Genomic DNA, 19,495 nt, shown 5'->3' on the forward strand with positions numbered 1-19,495 from the left:
CTTAATAAAAATCCAAATTATGAATGTGAAATTACTTAGTAAAAATCCAAATTATATTAAGTCAAAAAATGTTAATAAATATAACCTTCCCAGCATACAATTAAAACTATTAAACATTTGCAATCAAGTAATACTAAGAGACATATTCAATATTCTTTTTTTCTTCTGAAAATGCAGAGCACAAAACAGCAATTAGAAAAACTAGACGTCAAATTTAACACATCACCCCAAAAATATAACAAAAATCTGATTCAAATTATAGTTATAATTCCTAACTACCCTAAAGCGGTTCAGAAAATGAGATGAGATGTTGTTTTTCCGTCTGCTTGTATCTCTCAAATATGCAGTTAATTATTTCAGGTTTCAGCCCAAACGTTAAAAAAAAAATCACTTAACACAAAAAAATACAAAATAAAGGAAACAGTTAATAACTGTCGGATATTTGGCTAGCCGCCTCTACCAATGAGGTGTCCCTAATTTTTTTGGGCAACCCTAGACTCCAGTGGAAAAATGATTATAAAGGTGATTAAAAAAAATGACATGCATATGAGGCGCGACGAATTCTGCCAGAGGAGCATTCTACCTTCCACTAAAACTTCGACACCCCCTTGTTGGCATTGTTGTAAAACTGAGCTATTTGTCCACAAAATTGACATTTGCCTGCCCTTGTCCACAAGGACACAATCTCTGTGCGCTAATAAACCTATCGTGGCACATGCTAGTGTGACAAATTCCAGATTGCCTGGCATGGCATGAAATAAAGCAAAACATGCCCACTGTCCATGAAAAAAAGGTCCTTGGTATTCATTTTACCCTGCTTTTCTTACGGGGTTTGAAAGATTTTGATTGGCCCACAAAGAAAGCTTATAAGCTTAACTTCAGCTCCATCTTTTTTTGCCGAATGTTGATGAATAAATAGTTTGGGAACAAATGTCTTGGGCACACTTGATGGCTCAGTGTTTGTGAAATCAGAGAAACAATGTCCATTTTACGGCGCATTTAATTTTTGGCTTTATACTCTCCGGCTTTGTTAAGCCGCTTGTGGGTATTGTAATCTTGAGGCTGAAATAGTGAAAAAAAAGTGTTTGCTTTCATGTCATTCAGTATATTGGGGTATTTTGTGTCTCGATACTGACAAAATAAATATGCTTGTTCGTGGGCGAGGCAGCTATCCATGTCGCGTTTGTTCAATTAAACTAGCAATCAAATCAAATTGAACATGAAGTCGGGATGCCTCTGTTTAATTGTTGCTTGATTTGAGTGACAAGACACATTTCAAGCACGTTCTGAGTCTCCAAAGGTTGGAATTTAGCAGAAACCATGCATTCCATATGTGATGCCACATAAGGGTTGTGTCGATTTCATCCATTTGAACAGGAGGTTCCATATACCGCAAGTTATTTAAAGATTGCTCACAAATTGTTTGATATTATGGAAACTGAATGCTAGCTTCATTTTTCGGATCCAAAAATACATGAAGTGCATTTTTTTGGGTGAAAACATGGAAGACTAGACCCTTCGAAGCCTTTATACTGAACCCACAAGGTGACTTGACGTGGACTTCAGGCTGAACGTGTCACACGGGTAGGATGTGTGTTTACACTACACATTTCAATCATGACCTATTTGAACGTGTCATGTGACTTGATATGACGACACCAAAAATGGCTGCTCAATCGTTATTTGAATCGAGTCATAAGGATGTATATTCATAAAGTGATGAATAGAAATGCAATCAAGTCATTGATTACGCGGTTTGCGGGTCATTGCATTCCAACGCCATCTTGCCATTTCGGCGTCAATTTCAGCGGACCTGGGCTTTTCCCCCCGTGGAACATTTGACTTAACGGACAATTTTCTCTGACGTTTTGTTTTGGCATCGATCGAGCGTTCGCTTAAAAGCAATCAAAAGACTGGATAAAAATGAAAATGTGTCTTTTTTTTATGTGTGTGGTGTGTGTCAGCACGTTGTATGAAAATTTGCAAAAATAGAGTCATGATGCTCTCTCGGCCCAGCTCTTCTTTCCATTATTGCCGTGCATGTCTTATTTATTATTACATTATCTGCACTGAATGGAACTTTGTATGATAAGTCACTTTGTATATAAACATGATGAATTCAATGAAAAGCAGCTTTGTCAGGAACCAACAGTGACATTTTTCATTTTACAGGGAGTCTTTTCTGACTGCTGCTGCTGGTAAAACAGGGATTGTTTTTTTTTTTCTCTCTCTCTCTCTTTCTCTTTTTCTTTTCAAGAAAATCAAATGGCAAATGTTGTCTGTGCTTCCTGTGCTGAGGTAGTACGTGTACAGTTGTACCAGTAGTGTCAAATACTGTATGTGTGCAGAGAGATTACATTATTTTAAAGATGATTTAGCTATGTATAGAAATACATTACTTGTAACTTTGTTTTGGACAACATTGCAGAGGCAAAAGTGGAAATATTTATTGCTCTGAACCTATAAAAAATGTTCATGTTGATGAAAGGGTGCCTTGACTCTTTTTTTTTATAACACGATTTAACTTCATTGGTTGCATGAGAATCGCAGAGCACAAAAAAATAATGGTAAATACCACATGTAGATTGGAAAATCGCAAGTGACATCCCTCAAATCATATTTCAACTGGAGAACTGGAAGTATAATGATACTTGGATACTTGAGTTTTTTAGATTAGACGACCTGTTAACTTTCAAAATGATCCAGAGCGAACAAGTAATGAATGGTAAAAAAATCTTTTTTTTAACACCATCCTCTATTTTCCGGTTGTTTTGATGCCTGCATGATAATGTAGTGTGCACAGTTACAATTTTTTTCATTTCCAACTAAGAGTTTGCAATACTATTTAGTAAAACTTGCCATTATCATTTTTATGCATCCTCTTGTAGTTGGAGTTCAATTAAAAGTTATAAAACTTCCAGAACACATGAAGGCAGCATTTGACCTAAATGCTCTCACGATTAGTTCATACGACAATCTCTTGGGCTATAAAGTTAAAAATGTTTCTCTCACACACACAATACATAACCTATATATTCTACAGAATAATAAATCAACGTCTTTGACCACTTTACTGGGAACAATTGGTTAAGATGTATCAAGATGTATCAGGCGCTCGTTGTACGCCTTTATAGCCTGGGCTGAATAGTAGTAGTAGTATTTTTAGCAATTCGGTGCATACTTTGGGTGAACAATTGAGAATCAATTCTGCAAAAAGGTACGTCACGGACAGGATTCGAACCTGTGCGGGGAAACCCCATTGGATTTCGAGTCCAACGCCTTAACCTCTCGGCCACCGTGACTGTGGGATTCCGTGTAGTATTGTTGGTATATATTCTATTGTGAAGGTATGGATCCTTTTATTAGTGGCCAATTTCAATTGTGTTATTATTCTATAAATACATTACTAGAATCGATCCAATGTTATTATTTTTGATCGACATTATTATTTTTGATCGACACCAATGAAATAAAAACAGCATTATTAAACCTCAATCCCGCCTCTTTGAGTTGTCGTCCTAGCCATGAGATGTCACATGCACGAGACTGGATGTCTAAACGTCATGCTACATTTCATGTTTCAGTGCAGAATTAAAATTGATTTTTGAATCTCATATCTGACAACATCGTTGTTCTATTGTAGTAGTTTTTCAGAATCACCCATTCGAATTTCCGTTTCAAGATGGCCGCTCGACACTTACGCTGCCGACTCCGCTTTAAAGCCTCTAGGCACAGTCTATGATACCTATGATATTCACGCTGCCTTTCGCCAAAGACAAACTTGAGCACTTCGCTAAGCTAAAATGATCAACTGGAAGGTAACCAATTCACAACATCATCATTCCAGAAACGACAAAGTAGAGGCGCCATCGATTACTTGTCTGCTTGTATCCTCTTCTTCGTTTTCTCCTATTTGGACAAACTCACTTGTCAGCTGTCGCGAGCGTCAAACTAATGCTAAATCGTTGGGTTTCAGCGACTGTATTATTGTACGGTTGAGACTGCCTTTATCGTTGTTTTATCGCTGGCCTGCATGAAAGATTCCGAGCTATATAACACGACGATGTTTACGCAATGGCTGGTGTACAGCTGCCCGATCCGACATGCAAAGCATGCCCTCCCGTAGACTGATACAGCGGCTACCGTATATGGCTATGGAATTCTTGGATGTGGACATCAAGTCCGGAGTGAACATAAAGAGTTCGGCGCCTGTACGTCATATAGATGACACAAAATAAAAGCAGTTCATGATGTTTCACTCATCTCATTTTCTCACTAGGGTCGCGGGGGGTGCTGGAGCCTTTCCCAGCCGACGTCGAGCCAGAGGCTTTTTGGTGGCCAGCCAATCGCAGGGCACAAGGAGACAAACGACCATTCACGCTCACACTCATACCTAGGGGAAATTTTCGTGTCCAATCAGCCTACCATGCATGTCTTTCAAATGTGGGAGGAAACCGGAGTACCTGGAGATAACCCACGCAGGCCTAGGGAAAGCATGCAAACGCCACACAGGTGGACCGACCTAGATTTGAACCTAGGACCCCATAGCTGTGAGGCCGATGCGCTAATTTCTCAGCGACCGGGCTGCCTATATAGTAACATGTTTAAAATAACTAATATAATCTGAATTCAGTACTTATACTGAGTGTAGCAGATGCTTTAGCTGGTTTTTACACTTGGCATTGTGTTCTGTTCGATTGTACCTAAAACTTGACCGTTTTTGGCCTTCTGTGATTGTAATATCATAACATATACAAAATTTGTTACAGTAAGAAAAATATGATTGCCCCATTTTAGAATAAATTCCGTGACACTATACTTGCACTTGGAGAGTGCCAATGACCCTGCAAACTCTGCCACAGAGCAGCTACACAACTCTAAACAAATTATAATATAATTGAGAAAAAATTGGGGAAGGGCTCCCTTGAGCCCCCAAATGGATTGCGACCTTGGCAGTCGCCCACATTGCCCATGCCAGAAACTGGCCCCGTTTACACTTTTGCGGTGAAATTTAAACACCGTTATTGCACAGACCGCACTTTAATTTTGGGGTACTTTCTGTATTTTTCTTGGCGTCTCCTTCGAAATGTTCATTCTGTGACTCCTCCGTCTGTCTAAACAGCAAGGTTTTAATCAGCTACTAAGGTCATTGGTCAGTTCTAAGCCCCTCCATGGCGAATATATTGTTGAGATTTCTCAGGTCTGAAGTCGAGTGTCATGAGTACCAATTCAGTCAATTACAATCTTTTGTAAGTTACATTTCTTTTCATTTCCAGGCTTTGGACAATGTACCTGTACTCTTGTACATTTTAGCCCTAAAGACACTGATTCTTTGTTTGGGCTTCGCTGGGGTGAAGATTTACCAGAGTAAGAAGGCAGAGGCAGCTTTGAAACAGCAGCGGGCAGAGAAGAGGGAATTGGCTCAGAGGACACAAGAGCAAATTGATAACTTGAAGGAAGATTGAGAGGAGCAGCAACACAATGGTACCACAACAGACATGACAATTTCTGTAAAAACTATCTTACGTGGACACCAACTGATTAGCATTATTAAGATGCCTAACCTCACACCCCATCTATTCATTCATTCTAGGTTCAAATGAGGAAGTTACCTGACTGGCTGCAAGATGAACTCAGTCAACATGAAATCAAACCACACCTACTATTTATTGAATTTTGTAACATTTATATTTGTTAAATAAACTATTCAACACTGTCAGTGTGTTGGGCTGAATGTTTTATATAAAGTAACTGCACACGAATGTTTAGACCTCTGAAATGAAAAAAAAAAGTCTTTAATCTATGTGACAATATCCCAAACCCCCACGATACAGTTAACAGTTCCAGTAACAGCTTCCAATTTTCAAAGAATATAGTTAAGGGTTTCCTGCCTTTTGAGATAACTCAAGCTATAAATATATCTACTACACGTTTGTATCTCAAAAAGGTCACACATTTCGTACACAGGTTGCATTCAGGTGACTTTAATTTATTTAATCATCAGTTAAACATCTTTTAACAAATACACTCAGGTGGTGAGCAACAGGTTTACATTAATATGCTAAATGTGACGACAATTCATGTTGAAATGACATTTGGTGCACCCGCATTAAAATGTGCTGGGCCACATTGAGAACACTATAATAGAATGTTACTAATGTGCATCAGTGGTTAGCTTGCAGACACGATAGCAGACATGAGAGTCGAGACCTAAGCGCGAATCTTTCTTCGACTTGGTGGCGACTCGAGTGCAGTGGTGTAGTTTGAACGAGTGGATCAGTATGTCCTCGGGAAGACTGAGGTGACCCAGATGATACTGGCAATTGTCCACTGTAGGTCATAGTGGGCTGTGACTGGTTGTAGGCTTCATGTGATGGGTACAGAAATGACAGTCTAAGAAGCACAAAAGAAATTAAACAAATGGCAATGTTGTATAATTGAAAGTGAGGTAAGAGTCAGTCCCTCCAGGATTCCACAGCTGATTTTTTTGTAATAGTTGCTGGCTAAATTGCCTGATTTCACAGCAGGGAATATTTTAATTGATGCCTTTGAGAATTTTTTTTCTATAAAATATCATGAAACCCATTTTTGATTAGATTACACATTTACAGACAATATTCACAGAATGAAGATCAAAATCTATGAATCAATACTAAAAACTCTGCATTAAATACATAGCTCAGACACAGAAAAAATCCATTACATTAGCTACAGCTAATTTTTGGAAGGTTTGTGTCTGATCAAATGTACAAATTGACCGGTTTCTATAGGAGACAAAGAAACTAGTCAGTACCTTAATGTAACAAATCAGGCTATAATGCATGTTTTTTTGGAATATGGGAGGAAACCGACATACCCATAGAAAACCTTAGCAGGCACGAGGAGGACATGCAAACTCCAAACAGTAAGGCCAGACCCAGGGATTGAACGCTTGATCTTAGAACTGTGAAGCGGGCGTGCTAACCACTCATTCACCAAGCCTATGGCAAATACAATCACCTAAAACACTGTTATTAGTTGATTCTACAATGTTGGAAAAAAGTTCAAATTACATGAGGAAAGGTCATGATTTGTGATACCTTGAAAAAGCCGACGATTGGAAACATTGCCGTAATTGGATGAATACGCAAGGATACCATGGGATTCACTGAATTTGGGGTTCCTGAAGGGATTGCGATTGTTAACTTTAAAAATTACCTTCCGACTCCTCTGTGAGGTCCAAAAGAGGTTGGCCGGCCTTCTTTTTGCGGACTTGACATTGCAACATAAGCATCTTGAGGCAGCGCAGAACAACTGCGGCTGGCCTGTGGGGACATCATCATGTAGGCAACCCCCTCCCCTTCATCAGTGCCACCGCCTTCACTAGGACATGGCTGCTTTCCCATGTCCATGTAGCGATCGGGCTCAGGAAAGGCGATACTACGTGGGCTGAGCGGTGACTGGGGTTCAATTGCCTCACTTTGTTGGTACTGGGTTGGGGCTGTCTGGATATTCAGGTTGTTCCTCTCTCTGTATTTGGGTCTACAGCGTTTGGAGGCCAGTAGCTGACTATTGCTGGATGTCGGGGACCGGCTGAAATCTGGCAGGCCCCGCAGCGCTCTGACCGCATCCCGAACCGCTTCGTGAATGTGCTGTGCTGTCAAAGCATGGGAGGCAACTGGATCACGCTCCACGAATAAAGCGACGAAACGGCAATGCGGAAAAAGCTCATTGATACCTTGGTCTCTCGCTTCAAACCAGATCTCTCCGGGGCCGATCGGTGCCGACCGGCCCAGCTCCAGAAAAAAAGATCCGTCCAAGTGGCCGAAGCGACGGACCCCGAGCAAAGGTATTGTGACGGAGGGTAAATCGGCACAGGCGCTCACTCGCACGAGGATGAGGGAGGTTGAAGTGAGGCAGAGGTGGAGAGCACCCGCCATAGACTTTGAGCGACCCAGACCTCGTGGCTTCGCAGAGACGGACCAAACCTTGAGCAAAACATACAATTTAGGTATATCAACATTGCTGTTGTCCTGGTCTACTCCACGAGCAACCTCCATTGACAAAACCGATGCAAAACTGTGTTCCGCGTTTGGTCGGAACACATATCTCAAACTAAATGTAGTCAGGGGCCCAAATCCTACAAACCAGTTCTCAAATCTCTCAACACCTGGCACCATAATGCAACTACATATTACCCGCTTAAAAAAATAAATGAATGAAAGCCAATAAAACGAGGTGAGCATTAGGGCCGCAATGATACAGTGATCTTGATCAAATCTAAATGTGTCAGAAACATTGTCTTGCTTTAGACATGCCCTTTTGTTAAAAAAATGGTTTTCGTTCAAATGTGCAAAATTTCAGCAACAATTGTCTTTGATTAAATCATGCCTAAATGTAGACCTCATTAAAGTCTTAATTTACAAGATGTTTTTATCGCACAACATGCAACATTGTCATAGCCTTTAAAAAAATCTATTTTAAAGGATAACTTAATATTGTATTGGTGTAAAAAAAAACATCCTTCTTGTACAGGTGTAAGTAATTATTACACGCTGAAGGCCTGTAAAGTCACCCCTGGTGTTGTTGTTGATAGTGTGTACACTCATTTCTCTAATTTTATAATTTATAATGGAATTGGGCACAGCCTTCATGTTGTAGCCCATTCATGCTGGTTAAATCATCTTAGATTGCAAAAAATCATTGGCTGTCATTAACGGCGGCAACAGACACCTAATTCATGTTTACTTTGGAGTATGTCAGTGCCATTGACAACAATTAAACCAGTTACACTGGGACCATTCGTTAACATTTTTAGTAATTCGCACTAGTAACCCTTGGCATTGATCCATAACTAAGAAAAACCTCCAGGATTCAAACCTCTTTGAAGAAAGCCGCAGGTGGCAGTGTGCAATATCCATCGTCCTCATCGTCACAAGCTTGATCATCATCTTCACGCTCCTCCATCAATTTCTTGAGAGACAGGTACCAAGCCTCTAGATCCGACTGGTCGGCTGCCACGAGCACCATCGTCTGGTCCTTAGCATACAGTGCCACCGTGAGGCCTTTCTTGGAACTACCCAGGTAGCCCACACCAATACAGCACCTCAGGAAAATCACCCTGGGAAATGGCATCTCATTCAGTTTATACTGCAAAACTCATGTAAAAGTAAACAAATGATACAAGTAACAGGTATGAACTGCCCTGTACATTGACTTTACTTTGTCTCGTAAAAAAAAAAGAGAGTTAAAAATGAAAACTAACCCTTGCTTGCTTGACCCAAACAGTGAGGCTTTTCCAGGCGATTTCTCTGTTGCCGCAAACTTCCCCTGGGACTTGTACCACTCAAGTCGACTCGGTCCGGTGTGACTTCCTGCTCTGAGGACAAAATACCTTCTGTGGCTTCGCTCTAGCTTGCCCAGGTAACCTTGTTTCACCACGTCACTGCGCTGTCCAGAGAAGGTCAAGAGGGTGCTGAGCAGACGCATGGAAGTCCGGTTGTTGCAGAATTCCTCGTACGAATGCAAGGGGGTCGCCTGCATCCCAATGTGATGGTCGACCTCACCACCGGTCATCTGCGTCTGATCATTGCTGCAGGAGGGGGTGGTCGCCATACACACTTGTTCGCGCCAGGCGGCACTTCTGCTGTACCCATCAACCATCTCCTTCGTATCCAGAAACAGATTGAAAAGAGAACATGAGGTTTGGAAAAACCTTTTATCAATTAAAAAGTAGGCTCCTGCATGCAATCATTTAAGGTTAGGAATAGGGCACAGGTGTCATCATTACTCATCTTTTTATGTATTTTTCTTTTTAAACTAACGCCCAATGTGGTCAAATTGCTATATACTGTCAAATAACAATTTTTCTACTCAAGGTTTCAAAATATTTCAAAGATTGTGGTGATGTTTTGGCTTATTCATATTGTGTAATTAGGCTAATATGGCGATGTCTTTTGATAAAGTAGTACTTCATTTGCTCGAAGATTTTGGTCCACATTATTCTTTTGAATTTTAATGACTTATACAGCGTAAAACGATTATTCGCCAAAGCGTATCGTCAACTAGAAATGAGTTAATTCGCTAACAAAAAATGCCAATTATGCCACTCCAAACTTGCGTTAAATAAAACTCACCTGTTTTGGACAGATATGAACATAGCATCTCTGTTTATCTGTATTTTCCTTGAAATGGATCATATGAGGAGGTTAAATATGACTTTTTTTCGCACAACAATGCCTCATGTGACGCCAAGTGTGACAATTTTTGTCCCCACTCTTCTTTTTGGATTTACACTTTTAGTCCTGTCTGTGACGTATTAATGCCCCCTGTCGTAAATTATTGGTACTGCTCAGCAACCAATTTATACAGAGTTGCACTACTGTTGAACTCTTTAAATCTGGCTTGATTATATATTCAAAAAATCACAATTAGATTACTGAATGAAAATCAAAATTATCTTTACTTAGCCAACAATTTTATAAACACACATAAAAGTGTCCCTTTTAAATCTGTAGTCGTCAAAGTTTCCATTGCTCTCTATTTCTGGAATTCAGCTCTGTATTAGTATTGCCATTCTTTGCACATGTTTTCAGGGCTTTATTTAACAAAAACGTCATGTATTTAGGAACAATCATACAAATGACTTCAATAATTGTCTTTAATAAATCAACCAAAGATGTTTTTGGAATGAGGAAGGAAAAAGGCCTGAACTTAAAACAGTGAAGCAAATGTGCGACAATTTCTGCACCTTGCCTCATTCAAATTATATTGGCCACAAAAGGAACGTGTATGTCTTAGTCAGGTTACAAAATGATTGCAAAAAACAGGCGGCACAAGTCTGGTTTGCATAATACCGAAAGTATTTCGTGGCAGATTGCCACCAAACGGCTTTCTGTGTCAGATCTGAGATGTTGTTTCTCTTCCGTGTCCTCTCTCGAATCTTTTCATGGGTCGCCCTTTGCCAAGTTCTATTGTTGGGCGTCGTAGGACTGGTTGCCACGGTTACAGTGTGGACCACTCGGCTGTTACTCCGACATGTTTGGTTTACTCGTAGACTGTCCTGCTTCAGCAAACCCCATGCAGACTCTTGGCTCATAGGCCACCTGGGACAGGTAGGTCAACATCATATGTAAATATTTGTGTGCATTCTTGCTATGAAATGTATGCTTTTTATGCACTCCTTTATAATATCTTCCACATTTTAGTTGATTCTTGACTGCTTGTATATCAATCAGATGCAGAGCACGGAGGAAGGTCTCCTCCAGGTAGATGAATTAGTGCAGACCTATAAACATTCCTGCTGCTGGTTCCTTGGGCCTTTCTATCATCTGGTCAGACTCTTCCATCCTGACTATGTCAAACCTCTGCTTATGGCACCTGGTAAGATATTTAGCCAGATCGTTTAATATGGAGAAAAAAAATGAATTCACAGCACATTGTCTCCTTTTTCTGCCTTCCAGCCAGTATTACTGTGAAAGATGAGCTATTTTATGGTCATCTCCGTCCATGGCTCGGTGAGTGGAAAAAGCAAATACAAAGTGTTGAAAGATGAATTGCATTAAGTTGGTTTCACGTTTCCAAACACACGGCAAGAAGCCATATCACGTGATTGGGGCTCTGGAGGGACAAAGTGATTTTTTTCATCCCATCTATAAACACATCAAATAAGGACTGATGTTTACAATAAATAAAAACAATGGACCATATCATGTGTTCATTTGTTTGGATTATGAATATGAATTATAAATAAATGCCATGCTACAATACTATGTACACTGCATTGTGGTTTGAATAATTTTGAACGCAACTGTTGGGATCGGCGGCCCGGAAAAGTGGTTAGACCGACCGCCTCACAGTTTTAAGATTGAGGGTTCAATCCCCGGTGGGTACCCATCTTCATGTGTGGACTTTGTATGTTTTCCCCGGGCCTGCGTGGCTTTCCTCCCACATCTCCAAAACGTGAATGCTAGGCTGGTTGAGCACTCTAAATTGCCCTTGGGTATGAATATAAGTATTGCTATTTAATATATATAATATTTTCGTCTCTCAGGGCAGAGTCTGTTGATCAGCAATGGGAAGGCGTGGTCCCGCAGAAGACGTCTTCTGACGCCAGCCTTTCATTTCGACATACTGAGGAACTACATTGCACGATTCAACTCTTCAGCAGACGCCATGCATGCAAGTCCTAAAACATAGTGATTAATCATTGGCTTCTCCCATCTCGGTTAACAAAAGAAGTTGACTGTCATTCTCATGATTGATTGGTTAATTTTACAAATACAGTTTTCTTAGAGATGAAACCCTACCCTTTATCTAGCTATAGAAAGCTCCAGTGGCAGAGTCTTTAGGCCACATGTGTCAAAGTGGCGGCCCGGGGCCCAAATCTGGCCCGCCGCATCATTTTGTGTGGCCCGGGTAAGTAAATCATGAGTGCCGATTTTCTGTTTTAGGATCAAATTAAAATGAAGAGTATAGATGTATATTGAATTTCCTTATTTTCCCCCTTTTAAATCAATAATTGTAATTTTTTCATCCATTTTTTCTGTTTTTAGTTCAAAAATCATTTTGTAAAATCTAAAAATATATTGAAAAAGCTAAAATAAACATTGTTTTAGATCTATAAAAACTGAATATTCAGGGCTTTTAATCCAGTTCTTTTAATCCATTTATTTTTTTTAAATCTAAATATCATATCTAAAATGGTCCGGCCCACGTGTAATCAAGTTGACGTTAAAGTGGCCCGCAAACCAACCTGAGTCTGACACCCTTGCTTTAGGCAATGACAAGGAGCAATCCAAATAAAATTTATTTTAATGGTCTTAGTGGTTTTGGAGGTAACTTTTTTTACACTATAATTTGCAGGATTGCTCTCAAAAATATTTTATAAATTGTCATGTTATCTGATTGATGCTACAGTTTTTGCCATTCGCTTCACATCTCTCACAGGATAAGTGGCAGCGTCTGGTGGCAAAAGGCAACACGACCATCGAGATATTTGATCATGTCACTCTGATGACATTGGACAGTTTACTGAAATGTGCCTTCAGCTACAACAGCAACTGTCAGGAGTGAGAATAGGCCCATAATCCGTTCTTTTGTTTGACTTTATATTTTGTCTTGGTAATCCATCACTCTCGTCTCGTAGGTCCAGCAGTGAGTACGTATCAGCCATAGTTGAACTGAGTGATCGCATAATAGAGCGGCGTCAAAACATTTTGCACCATTGGGACTGGATTTACTGGAAGACACGGCAGGGGAAATGCTTCAAGAAGGCTTTGAACGTTGTGCACAGGTAATGCAGGTGGAGATATTCATGCCACAGTTTAGCAAAACTGTTGTCGAGTCATCATTGATCATAAGAATAATGACTAATGCTAATATATATCCGGTGTTAATGCAGTTTTACAAGCAAAGTGGTTCAGCGACGCCGTGCCCTCCTTGACCAGATCTCTTCTGAATCAATCTTAACACCTCACAGGAAAAAGGATTTTGTGGACATCATACTGCTATCCAAGGTTTTCATTGGTCAATGGGATTTTTAAGATATAATTAATTCTTTCATCTTCATTTATTGAATGGGCTATGTCAATGTATTTATTAGGGGAGTTATCCCCATCAATGAGGGTCAGTCGGTCAACCGACTCATGTTCATACGGAGTTTGTGTCATTTAGCGCGCAATGTTTTCAGTGTACAGCAATAGTAAAGTAAAAAAAACAGATAATGTAGACTAAGACTTCACATTAAACACTCCAGGATGAAGATGGGCGAGGCTTAACAGATGAAGAAATCGAAGCTGAGGCCAACACCTTTATGTTTGCTGGTAAGATTGTCAGAAGATACATACTCTTCTGTGTTAAGTTGAGATTCGTCCAATCATACCATCAGAACCAACCTGGGACATATCTCTCCACAGGTCATGACACAACAGCCAGTGCCATTTGTTGGACGCTTTATAATTTAGCAAGTCATGCACACTTTCAGGAAAAATGTAGGGAGGAGGTGTCAGAGCTAATGAAGGAACGCCAAGGACAAGGAATTGAGTGGTCAGAAAAGACACAAATGCATGGTAATTTTGAAACGTGTAGTTCTTATTTGGGTGTGTTAATTCACAGGGAAGATCTCTCCAACCTTCCTTTCACCACAATGTGCATCAGGGAGGCGCTGAGGTTACACTCACCTGTACAGGCTGTAACAAGGAAATACACTCAAGACATTCCACTGCCAGGGGATCGTACAGTACCAAACGGTGAGACAGGCACAAGCAAATATATATATATATATATATATATACACACATACATATATACATATACGTATATATACATATATACATACACACACACACACATATATATATATATATATATATATATATATATATATATATATATATATATATATATATATATATATATATATATATACATATATCAATATCAGAGTACTGAGTGCGTACTTGTGTGAGTCATTTTTCATTTATCTTCCACAGGTGCCATCTGTTTAGTCAGTATCTACGGAACACACCACAACCCAGCAGTATGGACAAATCCTCATGTAAGAAACACAAGACAAATATTTTTCTTATCATTCTTAAATATCAGTGTAAGAGCTCTATAGACTAACAGCTATCAGAAACACTGGCACGTGTACAGCCTCCAGTTTATACTAACATATGTTGCTTAAAACAGCCTGGTTTATTGAATTGAATTGAATGCTTTTATTGTCATTATACAAGTATAATGAGATATAAAGTTTAACAGTTTGTTTCAACCAATCAGATTTCCAGTTGGCCCCACTTTTGGATAGTACTGATGTTGACCATAATTGCATATGATTTTAGTGGGATTAAGATGAATGAATTACAAGTTTTTATTCTACATGCATTGAGGAAAATGCTACTTTTTAGTAGCTGTCCACTTTTGTGACAGCTATAAACCAGAGGTTTAAGAATTGGGCTAACTCAGCTAAATCCCTTCTATAGGCCCAATTAACCAAATGTACGGGCCACTACTACTTTATACAAATATGTAAATGTGTTTTCTTCAATTGTGGTTGTGTACTTCTCACAGGAGTTCGATCCGCAGCGTTTTGATCCAACTAACCAAGAGGGACGCTCTTCCCATGCGTTTATTCCATTCTCCTCAGGTCCAAGGTACTATCTCATACATGTCAGCTAATTATGAGACCATACTTTTGTGTTGGTCACTAATCAAGCATATTTTTGCCTTCCCAGAAACTGCATTGGTCAGAAATTTGCACTTGCAGAGCTCCGTGTTGTTGTGTCTTTGACGTTGCTCAGGTTTCGATTGACACCAGGGATTAATCCCAAAATTGGCTCAGGGGATGTTCGCCGTCTACCCCAGCTCGTGTTGAGGGCAGAGGGGGGCCTGTGGCTACAGCTGGAACCTCTGACACCACCTGAGATGCAGGAAGCATGAGATACACGATGCTGTTTTTTTTGCATTATCCACCAAAATTAACATCACTTTAAAAAGTCAATGTAAATGCAAATACAGTTGTACAAATGAATGGCCCATAAAAACTGGAAATGTTGAAATACCACAGCAAAATGATCAATTCTATGATTTTGCTGAGGCAATATTTTCTGTACAACAAAAAAACGTCCAGTATGTTTCAGTGAAATGAATGTGTTTTGATTTATTCACATACACGACGTAGAATGTAGAATGTTTTACAGATCAGCAAAGGTATCAAACTTCCATCGCCCACACACATCGCAGACGCTTTTGCCCTTACTAGCTTAGCATAAACGCAGGGATGCAACGCAACGGTCGAATCTACTTAATTTCATATCTATGGACTCGAGTATTCTTCCACACAATGAGTTTGTCTTGACTGAAAAAAAAATGCATCATGTTTTCCTCTGCTGAACAGAAATAAAACTTTATTTTGATGAAAATACATTGGAATAACTTTTTAATTGATGCGGTTCCTCTCTATTTTATTTGATTTTTTTCAGTAATTTGCTGAGTTCATTTTTAGGGATTTATTTTCCATTATTTTGGGGCGGGGCGTTTGAGTGTTGCGGCAAAGAGTCGGAAAAGTGAGCAACTTGTTCCTGTTTCCGGGAACCAAGATTTTACCGTAAATAGTTAGTTTTCTAACCACCGACAAGGTAAGTGTCAAATAATTTCCAAATGATTTTTTTAAGGATTTAATATATTATATATTCGCATGTACTTGGCGTGTTTGCAGCTTCCTGATGGCGAATCGGACGAAGAAGATGGAGGTGTGCCTTCTGGTCATTCCCGTGTTTTTGGCTGCTTGTTGCACCGGTAAAGTCAAGTTTTACTATCCGGAAAACGTTCCAAATCAAAGTAGCTTGAGATTGTACAAAAAAGAACAATATGAACAATTGGTTGTATTTGTTTTAGAACATAACAAAAATCTGATCATGCTACATGGCTTATTTTACCTCATTTTTTGCCAGTGATATACGTGCAAACAAGTTGAACAAGGAGGGCTGACATTTTATCTGGGTACTTTGGCTTCCTCCCAAGTAGAGAAATAAAAAAAATCCAATTTTATTTGCTTTCTACTAAACACATAATGGCTTTTTATGCTGTGACGTTCCATTAATAAAAACAGTGGTAGTTAGGTGGTGTAATTGAAGAATTTCTTGCCTGGACCTCAAATGTTTGAAAACCTGCTACAAAGCCACCAAATGGTTGATCATGATCTTGCCCTTCCTTTTTTTATTTTATTTTTTTAGGATCGAAGGTTTACAAAAAGGTGGGTGATGACATTGTCCTCAAGCCTAATATCGATCTGAATGGCCCCATCAAAAGCATCTTATGGAAGCACGGTTACCACAAGGCCATCGAATGGGATGCGGACGGTGTCGAGGCATATCGTCAATTCAAGCGTATGGAATAAAATGAAGAGTTTAAGGGTAATCTTGAATACCAAATGCTTCTCTCTAATGGGGGCTTCTTTCAAAGATCGCGCAAAGGTGAATAATGTGAGTGGGGAGATGACCATCCTGGGCTTGATTCAAAGTGACAGTGGCACATACTCTACAGAAATCAACTTAAGCTCCAACACTCCAATTCATCTTGCTGTTATTCGTAAGTGTGACCTTGTCCTATTTTTTTGTATTATCAGATGGCAGGTGGTGATTGGTTATCGCAGAGTTGAATGGAGAATAATGAAATGGTTTGAGTTTTTGCCACCTAAAAATGCGTGAGACATCATGATGAAAATGTTGATGGAAAGTTTGAGGGAGAAGATGACGCTTTTAATTTTTTTTATTCAGTCGCTGTCCCCGAGCCGACTGTTTTGCCATCATGCGATACCGAGAGTACAAGTTGTACTTTGACATGTGCCGGCAACACTACGGGTGCCGAACCTGTCACCTACGAGTGGATGTTTGGCCCTACCGTGGAGAAAAACTCAACCATGAAATTCATAATTCAAAAGGTTTGTTGCAGTGGTTCTTTATTTTTACATGAAGCGTACCAACAAAAAAACAATACTGGTCTCACCTTGATCATCGTAAAAATAGAGTAATACGTTTTGCCAAAAATAGACAAGACTTAAAGGTATTTAACATTGGTATAAGGTACTTGACACTATTTTGACTTAACATTACGGCTTACTTTTTAGGAAACATTTAATTCGGAGGATATCAAGTGCATTCTGCGTAATCCAGTCAGCATGAAGGGCAGCCAGGCTGCTAAAAACCCATTTCTAGCAGGTAAGATATGACAAGACAATGTTGATATAACCATCTGATTAAAAAAATAAGTAAAATACCTTTATTTATTTTAAACTTTGAACAGAGGGTACAGGAAGTCTAAAGATCAACACTGGTCTAACAGTCTTCATATCTCTCCTGACTGTAACTATAGTGGTAGTGCTTTTTCACAAATGCAGAACAGGTAAGAACAATTTATTGTGTGACAAAATTTGGGGGGTTCAAAAAAACAACAAACAAAATCAGGTCATTTCAAATTCTATTATTTCATTGAGGTAAATCAAATAATATTCTTGAAAATGTTAATCATGCTTGTCTGTTCATCTCACACAGGGATGTGGTTCTTTCAAAAAGGTGAGCAATGGAAGTGAAAATTGAAGTTATCTTTATTCATGTTATGTGCTGAATGAAATGAAAACATTTCTTTTTTTTTAAATTATTGATTCATAGCATCCATGCCATGGGAAGCAGGTTAGTATCAGCCATTACTCTTAAAGGTTTTGATATAGATAGTAATTTCTAAAGTCACTGATATCATCTTAATTGCAAAATAAAACATTGAGGTTGATGTCAATTTACTTTATGGCCAAAATTATTTAGTGTATATTGGCTTTTTTTTAACTTGCAGTAAAATAGATTTCAAAGTGATGCATATATGAGTTACATTCTCTACCCCCCCCGCCCCCCCCCCCCCCCCCCCCCCCCCCCCCCCCCTCCACTACAGATTTCTGGAGAAGGCAGGAGAGGCATAATGAGAGTCAGTCATTTTATTAACGCATTTCAATTTTGGAAATCCTGTTTAACAAACACTCATTTGTATTACAGGCCGAGGCACTCAAGGATCAAACGGCACTACGCCACATGAAGAGAAGACACTCGCAGAAGGTACAAATGTCAAAGGTTTCACTTAAACAAAATTCATTACACCTTCATTAAGTACTACTTTCTTTTCCAGAAGAAACACCAATGACGTAGACGGACGTCCCACCGGAGATTAGACTCTAAATAATTTTACACGCTTTTTTACAAGTCATGTTAGACATATCGTTGTTGAATGCATGTCTCTGCGTGAATTTGAGCAGATGAAAAAGGGAAAGCAGGCATGCAAGGAAATTGAAATGTGAACTCTAAACAATACCAGGAAATCCTCCAGCGTGTGCGATATTGTGTTGGTCAACACGCCTGACACTGTTGGCACCCGTCCTGTGGGTTTTTCGTCCGAGGGAGCCGTGTGAAGGGAGAATGAATGCACTGATGGGCGGGACTGAATGTTGAGACACCATTGCGGATCAACAATTGCATCATTGTGCATTTGTGATGCATGTTACTTCACTTGGCTGCTTTTGACCTTTTTTTGTTTGTTTTTTAATCCATTTCTGACCCTATTCTAAATAATTTTACATTGAATACATTGTCTGTTACATCCAACTATTTTAAGTTTTATTGTATGCTTTTAAAATGATGTCTCAAGCAGTTTTTGTATACTATCTTCCACACCTGTGCAATTGTTATTCATTTTTATTTTAGTTTGTAAATAAATAGCGAGTATTCCATATTTCAAACTATCAATTAAAACACTAAATATCACTTTTAAAGCACAGTGTGTCAGTTTCAAGTTAATCCACTTGCAGGCAGGAGGCCTTTTTTGCACAAGGTGGACCAATATGAGCCACATTTTAATAATGCATACAAAAACTCTTGATTCAAGCCTGCATCTGGAAAAATAGTTAGGCGTCTGTCCCCTAAAGAAAACAGATGCTGAGAGAGCAAAAACAATATTGAAACCAGTGATCAAA

General features: G+C 39.3%; 4 protein-coding genes and 1 non-coding gene across 9 annotated transcripts; 3 read left to right on the forward strand and 2 right to left on the reverse strand.

Annotated features, from left to right (window-relative positions):
• Nucleotides 1-3,220: 3,220 nt before the first annotated feature.
• On the reverse strand, nucleotides 3,221-3,302 carry trnas-cga (transfer RNA serine (anticodon CGA)). Its single transcript has one exon. It is a non-coding gene; the product is annotated as a tRNA-Ser (tRNA).
• A 381-nt stretch (nucleotides 3,303-3,683) lies between these two features.
• cyp4f3 (cytochrome P450, family 4, subfamily F, polypeptide 3) lies at nucleotides 3,684-15,904 on the forward strand. Of its 3 annotated transcripts, XM_077608751.1 has the most exons (15): nucleotides 3,684-3,818; nucleotides 7,528-9,682; nucleotides 11,036-11,093; nucleotides 11,217-11,361; nucleotides 11,442-11,495; nucleotides 12,032-12,159; nucleotides 12,928-13,049; nucleotides 13,127-13,273; nucleotides 13,382-13,496; nucleotides 13,736-13,802; nucleotides 13,896-14,025; nucleotides 14,095-14,228; nucleotides 14,472-14,536; nucleotides 15,052-15,134; nucleotides 15,216-15,904. In XM_077608751.1, the coding sequence occupies exons 2-15, from the start codon at nucleotides 9,678-9,680 to the stop codon at nucleotides 15,418-15,420; spliced, it is 1,458 nt and encodes a 485-aa protein (XP_077464877.1). In that variant the 5' UTR covers nucleotides 3,684-3,818; nucleotides 7,528-9,677; the 3' UTR covers nucleotides 15,421-15,904. The 3 variants fall into 3 exon arrangements, with proteins under 3 accessions (XP_077464877.1, XP_077464866.1, XP_077464888.1); XM_077608740.1 differs by having other exon boundaries at nucleotides 7,528-11,093; XM_077608762.1 differs by lacking the exon at nucleotides 11,036-11,093.
• Nucleotides 3,685-5,716, forward strand: smim11 (small integral membrane protein 11). Its single transcript, XM_077608847.1, has 3 exons — nucleotides 3,685-3,818; nucleotides 5,277-5,484; nucleotides 5,594-5,716. The coding sequence occupies exons 1-2, from the start codon at nucleotides 3,804-3,806 to the stop codon at nucleotides 5,463-5,465; spliced, it is 204 nt and encodes a 67-aa protein (XP_077464973.1). The 5' UTR covers nucleotides 3,685-3,803; the 3' UTR covers nucleotides 5,466-5,484; nucleotides 5,594-5,716.
• Nucleotides 5,969-10,291, reverse strand: LOC144082022 (uncharacterized). The gene is made up of 6 exons (XM_077608725.1): nucleotides 10,116-10,291; nucleotides 9,245-9,645; nucleotides 8,860-9,100; nucleotides 7,718-7,967; nucleotides 7,198-7,636; nucleotides 5,969-6,393 (listed from the first exon to the last, which is right to left on the reverse strand). The coding sequence occupies exons 1-6, from the start codon at nucleotides 10,176-10,178 to the stop codon at nucleotides 6,165-6,167; spliced, it is 1,623 nt and encodes a 540-aa protein (XP_077464851.1). The 5' UTR covers nucleotides 10,179-10,291; the 3' UTR covers nucleotides 5,969-6,164.
• Nucleotides 15,905-16,002: 98 nt separating the features above from the next.
• LOC144082032 (lymphocyte function-associated antigen 3) lies at nucleotides 16,003-19,297 on the forward strand. 3 transcript variants are annotated; one of them, XM_077608821.1, is made up of 12 exons: nucleotides 16,003-16,118; nucleotides 16,199-16,278; nucleotides 16,716-16,868; nucleotides 16,945-17,070; nucleotides 17,259-17,422; nucleotides 17,609-17,699; nucleotides 17,785-17,883; nucleotides 18,033-18,053; nucleotides 18,150-18,170; nucleotides 18,424-18,456; nucleotides 18,525-18,584; nucleotides 18,655-19,297. In XM_077608821.1, exons 2-12 carry the CDS (start codon nucleotides 16,206-16,208, stop codon nucleotides 18,672-18,674), a joined length of 861 nt encoding a protein of 286 aa, XP_077464947.1. In that variant the 5' UTR covers nucleotides 16,003-16,118; nucleotides 16,199-16,205; the 3' UTR covers nucleotides 18,675-19,297. The 3 variants fall into 3 exon arrangements, with proteins under 3 accessions (XP_077464947.1, XP_077464962.1, XP_077464954.1); XM_077608836.1 differs by lacking the exon at nucleotides 18,424-18,456; XM_077608828.1 differs by lacking the exon at nucleotides 16,003-16,118 and having other exon boundaries at nucleotides 16,125-16,278.
• The last annotated feature ends 198 nt before the right edge of the window (nucleotides 19,298-19,495 follow it).

This window comes from Stigmatopora argus, chromosome 1 (genome assembly GCF_051989625.1).
Source record: "Stigmatopora argus isolate UIUO_Sarg chromosome 1, RoL_Sarg_1.0, whole genome shotgun sequence".
NCBI lineage: Eukaryota > Metazoa > Chordata > Actinopteri > Syngnathiformes > Syngnathidae > Stigmatopora > Stigmatopora argus.

Excerpts from the sequence above, each read along its gene's own strand:
- cyp4f3 (XM_077608740.1), top strand. The coding sequence starts at position 10,890 with ATGTTGTTTCTCTTCCGTGTCCTCTCTCGAATCTTTTCATGGGTCGCC. Across the intron at positions 14,026-14,094 it reads CAAGGACAAGGAATTGAGTG|GGAAGATCTCTCCAACCTTC; the intron begins GTCAGAAAAGAC and ends GTTAATTCACAG. Across the intron at positions 14,537-15,051 it reads CAGTATGGACAAATCCTCAT|GAGTTCGATCCGCAGCGTTT; the intron begins GTAAGAAACACA and ends TACTTCTCACAG.
- LOC144082032 (XM_077608821.1), top strand. The coding sequence starts at position 16,206 with ATGGCGAATCGGACGAAGAAGATGGAGGTGTGCCTTCTGGTCATTCCC. Across the intron at positions 17,071-17,258 it reads AATTCATCTTGCTGTTATTC|TCGCTGTCCCCGAGCCGACT; the intron begins GTAAGTGTGACC and ends TTTTTTATTCAG. Across the intron at positions 17,700-17,784 it reads TAAAAACCCATTTCTAGCAG|AGGGTACAGGAAGTCTAAAG; the intron begins GTAAGATATGAC and ends AACTTTGAACAG.
- LOC144082022 (XM_077608725.1), bottom strand. The coding sequence starts at position 10,178 with ATGATCCATTTCAAGGAAAATACAGATAAACAGAGATGCTATGTTCAT. Across the intron at positions 9,646-10,115 it reads TTCATATCTGTCCAAAACAG|GAGATGGTTGATGGGTACAG; the intron begins GTGAGTTTTATT and ends CTGGATACGAAG. Across the intron at positions 6,394-7,197 it reads CCTCACAGAGGAGTCGGAAG|ACTGTCATTTCTGTACCCAT; the intron begins GTAATTTTTAAA and ends TGTGCTTCTTAG.